This window comes from Gambusia affinis, linkage group LG10, assembly GCF_019740435.1.
Source record: "Gambusia affinis linkage group LG10, SWU_Gaff_1.0, whole genome shotgun sequence".
Lineage (NCBI taxonomy): Eukaryota > Metazoa > Chordata > Actinopteri > Cyprinodontiformes > Poeciliidae > Gambusia > Gambusia affinis.
The window spans coordinates 20,159,863-20,167,234 of NC_057877.1; the positions used below are offsets into that span (position 1 = coordinate 20,159,863).

At 35.4% G+C, this 7,372-nt stretch overlaps 1 protein-coding gene across 1 annotated transcript; it reads right to left on the reverse strand.

The window, feature by feature from the left end:
• Positions 1–45: 45 nt before the first annotated feature.
• LOC122838255 (alanine aminotransferase 2-like) lies at positions 46–5,498 on the reverse strand. The gene is made up of 11 exons (XM_044128761.1): positions 5,382–5,498; positions 4,729–4,818; positions 4,066–4,174; positions 3,311–3,444; positions 2,677–2,920; positions 2,516–2,595; positions 2,315–2,451; positions 1,164–1,338; positions 925–1,080; positions 547–653; positions 46–455 (listed from the first exon to the last, which is right to left on the reverse strand). The coding sequence occupies exons 1-11, from the start codon at positions 5,496–5,498 to the stop codon at positions 353–355; spliced, it is 1,452 nt and encodes a 483-aa protein (XP_043984696.1). The 3' UTR covers positions 46–352.
• Positions 5,499–7,372: the final 1,874 nt, after the last annotated feature.

Consider the following 7,372-nt stretch of genomic DNA (forward strand, 5'->3'; position numbering starts at 1 on the left):
GGGCTAAAAGAGTCTTCCACATTGAATTTACGCCTAGGCTTCATAACAGTGAAATTCTTAAAACAGCTACTGTTCTTGTTATCACAATTCAAGCAAGTCTGAAAAGCAATTCACGTATGCATTGAGTTTTGACATGGAAGCTAAACCCAAGAGTAATTTTAAAAAGGATCCAGATTTTTCTGACTGATAAAATGGTAAATACATTTCTCCTTCAATAAAAGCTTTTTCTAGTATCATTCTAAAATGTCAGAAAAGAAAACAAATATCATTTAAATATGATCTTTCTGCTTGTCTGATGTGGCTTTGGTGTATTTCCTCTACTGGTGACAGCCTGTTGCTTCTCAGCTTTGTCCTATGCAATTCTGTTAAGTTTTTTGTCATAAAGGCGAAGGTGGAAGGAAGAGAGGCGAGACAAAACCTCCTCCAACGTGTCAGGCGGAACCAGAATACATAATCTAAAGGAAACAGAGAGATTATAAATCATAGTATTTTGCACACATTATCTGGTTCCAGATCAGCAGGGTTTTGTCTCATCTTCTTTCCTACCTGAGATGATGGCTGCCACTTGTTCCATCATCTCCTACACCTATGATCAAATCCTCCTCCTCCAGTAACATCTGGCAGTACAACACATCTGCTTCCAGTCCCAACGTCTGAAAACAAAATTACAACAAAAAGTTAAGTTTGCAACATAAGACAAAGACAGCATCTACAAGGAAAACCACAGCATGTTTTTAAAATTTTCAACTAAAGTGTCTGCAGTCAATTTATAGATGGCTATTTTGTGTGAAATACTGTTTAATCATATTCTTCTGTGTTGTTGTTTTTTTTATATCAGTTATGAATTCTACACCTTATTTTCTCTTTATTAGTGGGATTAGCAAAATGTAATGAAATTAAATGTCATTAAATTTATTTAACAACATTGGCTTGCTCCTTGATCTCAGCTGGTAGATCCAGATGTGGGTAGAGATAGATTCCCCCCATCGCTGGGCGGCAGCTCATTCCCGGTAGATCATTCAGCAGCTTCAGAGCCCGCTGAGAATTTTGGGCCAGAGTGACTCGAGTCAGGAGAGTGTCCTTCCAAGAAAACATCATCCAATATAAGAATATAAGAAAATGAAAAACACTAGTTGCTGTTGAGGCTTTGGTTTTGCTCTTACATGAACGAATGTGTTATATGAAGGGTCACCCGGACTGGGTGGGCTGAGCATGAGATCCAGTGCAAGCTGTCCTGTGACTGGTGCATTGATGTCAGTACAGAGCAGGGTATCAACAAAATGCATCACTCCTGGGTCCATGTTGACCACCTCCATGTATCCTGCTCTGAGGCCACACCTACACACAGATCGCCAGGAGGATGATTAATGGAAATTAGAGCTCAGAAAACATGAAAATCCTCCAGGAACTCATTTAATTCTCAACTTGTGCATACAAAAAAACTGTCACATTATCAATTTCTAAAACGAAATTAAATCAGCATGAACTTGTGATTTCTTAGCCAGTAAAGGTAGAATTGTTAAAAGAAAACAACTTTGTTAATGAAGGCTATTTTGGCCAATTTAGATTATCAAATTATAAAATATTGAATTTCATTTCATTTCAATTTAATGTCATTACTGCTTATTTCTCATGTATCCTCTAAAAGAAAAGAAATCAAATAGATAACTGAAATAGCATTGTTTGAAGATTATATCATTATTTTCCATTACCAGTGTTAACATAATATGCAGTTTTCAAAACCATGAAACATAAAAAACAAATAAAAAAATTTAACAAAATATTACAACTATTTATTTCTCAATTTTTAAAAGGTAAAACTAAAGTAAAAATTAAAACACAGTGACATTATAAGATTTGAATAAAGCTTTTGTCCATAAGCCATAATCATGTCATTCCATTTTATAGGCTTTTTTTATTTTTAAATTGTGGCACCTGTACTTATGAAACTGCATTATGCATAATATTTTCATTTTGTCACCAATATTAATATTTTTAAAGGAGAAGTATTCAAATTTATTTTCAGATCTGAATAAGAAAAATCTTTTCTTTTCGTAATAATAATAATCCATAAATTACTGTTTGTTTATGACAATACTATACTTCTTCATTAATATATTTTTCATTCAATCCCATAAAATAAAGATTTTAAAAATAACTATCAAATATAAATTAAAAGAAACCATTTGTGTAAAAAGAAAGATGGATTGAGTTTGTCTCAAAACTCCATACCAGTTTTTAAGTCAATTCTGATCATTCCCAATATTTTACTGAGATCTGACTTCAACTAATGAGGAAAGGAAGAGAAACTCACTCTGCTACACAGGCGCAGGATAAAGAGTGGAAGGAGACCATCTCCACAGTGTCTCTCAGATGTTCGTCCATCTCAAACAGAACCTTCTTATACGAAATAAACTCTCTGTTCGGTGCATAAACACTGTCTTGGTAGACCTAGAAGGAAGAACAGAACAGCTCAAAATATTCTCCTGATTCTGAGGAGACATTTTATCATCACCTCATCAATCAGCAGAAGGAGTCTCTCAGCTGCTACAAACTCAATCACTTTCTCCATGGACTTCCTGTCCTGCAAATGTCCTGAAAACAGAAAACAGCAGCTTCATCCGGGTTGATAACGAGCTGAATTTGGCTTACATGCAGTGAAGTGTGCAGGCCTGCCTGTGGGGTTTCCTGGGTTGCTTATGTAGAGTGCTCTGGGCTTGCAGCGCCCTCTGGAGGTTGTTAGAGCTCTTTCCAGCTCATTCATGTCGACAGCCCAGTTTTCCTCCTCTATCAGCCGGTAAGGCACGGCCAGCACCCCGGCCTCATCTAGCAGAGGAAGCAGTGTGTGTGGACAGGGCTGAGGGATCAACACGCCAGTCTGAAATCGCCCTTCCCCTCCGGACAGCAGCTTTACTATTACCTTAAAACACAAAGACAAACTTTATTCTCCCATCTGAATTTAATCTAAATGCTATTTTGTTACTTCGATTTTAATAACTCGGGATTGGTCAGGTACTTTTAATTTCCTTCATAGAGAAGCAGAAGTTTCTGACTTGGAAATAGGAAAGTTTGACTGATATATATTATAGCCTGATCTTTTTACTTTGTTTTTCTTCATAATAATTAAATTCCTTTTGAGGTAGTTTCCATTCCTCATTTCTGGAACCACACTAGTAGAATTTGCAAATGTACCATTTTTCAGATGTGGGCAAATATTAATAAAATTGCAGAAGCTCAGCTCTTCTTCAACCAAGGGTTTGGTTGTTACAATATCATTTTAAAGTTCTTTAAAAAACAATCTTTGTCTTACCATCAGGGCTCTCTGAGCTCCAGAGGATATAAAAATGTTTTTAGCATAAGCAGGAACACCTTTGTCTCTTTTCATGATGAACTCGGCAATAGTTTGTCTGATGTGAGGCAGTCCAGAGGAGGCAGTGTAGGAGCCTAAAGATCATAATAAACAATCAGTTAACTCATTAAACAGAATATTAGAGAAATGTTTAAAACTTTATCCATATTCTGTGTAATAATGAGGCTTTTTTGCGGCTACTGAAGATTGATAATACTGCAAACAGTTTTTGTTTTGTTGTTTTATACATGTACAATTTATTTACATGTATGTACTTATACTGTATATATGTAAAAAGTATGACATTTTTTATTGTTCGGTAGTTGCATCTGATCATGTATTAGAAGTTGCAATAGCTGCAATATGGTGAAAATAAAACTAATTGTTATTTGATCTCTGGCAGCTAAGAGAGATGGAGACACAAAGACAATCAAAAGCAACAAAAATAAATCTGCCTTTATAAACTTGCTGAATTGATTATTTTTTTCTTAATATGGAGTACATTAAAAGTCTAATTTAAGTAGTTTTCTTTATTTTTCTGTGTTTTAACTTTTAGATATTTAGTTGCAGCACTTAGAGCTTTTAAAGCCTGCTTTAGATAGTTACTGTAAATGATGGGCAAATCAGTTTCACTTCAAAAGCACAAGGAAGGAAGCTCAGTAAAATTTGGGTTTAATAAATGTGAAGTAAAATGGTTTTGTTTTTCAAATCCTCACCCACACTTTCACCATCACAAGCCTCCAGGAGCTTCTGGGCTCTTAGCCTGACATCCAGAGGAAAATGTTCATCACTCAGCAGTTCAGGGCACAAACACACCGCCAGGACCTAGAAAATGGCATCAGACTCAAAGAGGAACTCAAGCAGGAAAATATTCCATATGCATGATGTTGATGTTGATATTGATGTTGATGTTGTTTAAAAAAAGAATTATTTTCTTATTGTCACACATTCCATTATTCTCAATTAGGAATGCCGAAATTAATTTTGTTTGATTAATACCAAAGTAAGAAGATTGTTTTTCAAACAATATTTTGCTTCTTTCATCAAAGTCAAGAGTAAATCTTCTCTTTTTTTCTCTTCTACACTACATGACTCTAGGTGTCCTTCCAGAAGCTTCTCATGATCGTTTTGCTGGACTTTTGGTCCATTCCTCCTGACAAACTGATGTGACTGAGTCAGCTTGTCTTATTCAAGCACACTTTTTCAGCTGTGCCTAATTTCTATGGCACTAAGATCAGGGCTTGTGATGGCCAAGTGATATTTATCATTAGAGCTCCTAAATATGTTATAAGATATATGCTTTTGGGATTGTTCACATTAGGAGTGAATTTAAAAGGGATTTTTATCTGAATCAATTTAAGGAATATGAAAAAACTCACCTGGCGAACAAATGAGATGGGTTTCAGTCCTGTTCTCTGGGGATCACCTGAACTGACGTCAATCACCTCTTTGAACGATTGTGGCGCCCCCTATATGAGAACATGATATAAGGCAGCACATCAGTTTTAAAAAACATCTCTTTCCTCAAAGTTTCAACAGTCCATTATTGGCTTAAGTGCATTTAGAGGGATATTTATATTCAAAGTTTCACTTCTACTACATTTGGGAGCAAATATTAGGTTGAAAAACACACTATTATTGATTATATTTGTTCCAATCTTCTTTACAATGTGTCTCATTTAAATTTTCAAACATGACTTTCTGCTCAGGACTCTCTTCACTTTCAACCACAATGCTTTATTCAGGTTAAGTCTGGACTTTAACTAGACCATTGCAATACATTAATTCTTTTTGTTTTCAGAGACTCTTCTTAGGATTTGATGCAATGATTTAACATTTGTGTTTTCTTTTTGTGAAAAATTTTCAGTTGTTGGAGACCCATTTTTATCTCCTTATTTAGAAAGATTTTTTTAGAAAGTTTTTTTTTTACTTTGTCTTCATACATTAAGACTTTGGCTGGAAAAACTGGTTTTCTGTATTTGTCGTACCTATCAGTAATTCTTACTAAATGAAGAAAGATGGCTGGGCTTACCTTGATGACGTCTCTGGTGATGTTCTCAGTCAGACCATGCAGCCCACTTTGAGATGAGAGTCTGATCCCTCTCACTCTGGGATTCACGTCTTGCAGGGTCGTCATCAGCTTTTGCATCAGATTGTTTTTAGTCAACACTTCTAAGATAAACAGCCTTTGTATCGCAAGTTTCTTACAAGGTTTGCAGTCTTTGCAATAACTGATCTAAATTACATTTAACAAGAGCTTACATTCCCAGATTCCTTCATTTAATGTTTGTTTAATAATTTTTTATTGCTGAAAATATTAGTTCCGGCTTAAACTGTGTTTCTGTTTGTTCAGCCAATTACAATGGGAAACATTATTGCAGCTTATCCTCTTAAAAGAGCGTACATCCAACCAGGTTTGATTTAAACAGACATCCGATAGTTGGCTAAAACTTATCAAACTTAACAGTTGTTCACTTTATACTATAAAATTTGTTAAAGTAAGCCAACTTAAATCCATCCATCCATTTTCTGTTCCCCCTTGTCCCTAATGGGGTTAGGAGGGTTGCTGGTGCCTATCTCCAGCTGCGTTCCGGGCGAGAGGTGGGCTTCACCCTGGACAGGTCGCCAGTCTGTCGCAGGGCAACACAGAAAACAGACAGGACAAACAACCATTCACACACACACTCACACCTAGGGAGAATTTTAGAAAGACCAATTAACCTGACATGTTTTTGGACTGTGGGAGGAAGCCGGAGAACCCAGAGAAGGAAGAACATACAAACTCCATGCAGAAAGACCCCGGGCTGGGAATCGAACCCAGGACCTTTTTGCTGCAAGGCAACAGCTCTACCAACTGCGCCACTGTGCAGCCTGCCAACTTCAATGTAAAAGCAAAAAACTTGAACGGCAGAATTATAAAAGAGAAAAACATGCGACTATGCAAAACTTCCGCAGGTTACAGGATTAAATATACACTGTTGTCAATCATGATGGATTATACTTTTTAAACCAGTCTAATGAAATTTATATAATTTGACTTATTCTTGATTTTTAAAAAAATGTATATATATATCTAAACATTTTACTGTTTTATCTCAAAACATTGACAACTTTAAATCTAATTTTAATTAGCCATGTGGGTCTTGAATTTAAATATCAATATTAAAAATGTCTTTAAAAAACAAAACAAAAAAAAACTTAAATTTAACTTACTGAGATTTCCAGAAACTGCTTTCTTTACTCGATGTATTTTGTCTGATGGTTGCTATTGAGTTCTTGGTGAAGGTGTCTGGACTGAAGTTCTCAGAATATTGAATGAATGTTTAGCTTATATATAGTTATAAGTTCATCCAACCGATAACTTGTTTGATGTGTAACTCTCCCAATTATTTTAGTTGGACTTACAACTGAAGTCTGAGCTGGACTTTGGACAAACTGTTTCATCTAATTCTTTTCCCTTTTTTGGAAGCCAACAGTAGGCCTATGTACTGCAGGGACATATTGAGGTAGCAAAATTTACACAAGTCACAAACAGAAAAGCATCAGGTTTTCATATTGTCAAGAAATTAAGAGTCAAAACTTTAGCTGTTAATTTTTAGGAGAATTGGGAGTTAGAGATTTAACAATCTGATCTCTTTGCCAGACTATTTGCAGCATCTATAAAGGCCATTTTTCTGATTTGATGAATTGGAGGTGAGTCCAGTTTTAGAGAACATGTTGGTTTCTGAATGCTAAAAAGTCACCAGAAGCTGAAATGTTATCAATTGCATAAATGAATGTGGTTTTAATAAATCACTCAGCTGCTTTACATCCATCGTATGTTTTTAAGTATTACCTTAAAGCTCCAGCGCAGCCTTCTGACAGGTAAATATTATATATATTATATTTCCATCTGTGTGATGAAATCTTCAGACCACATAGTCAAATAATTAAGCAAATTTCTTAAATCAATAGTTGACTCAATAAATAATCATTCTCACTTTTATTTCATAGCTGTAATTGCTTTACTAAATAAAGGCTCTT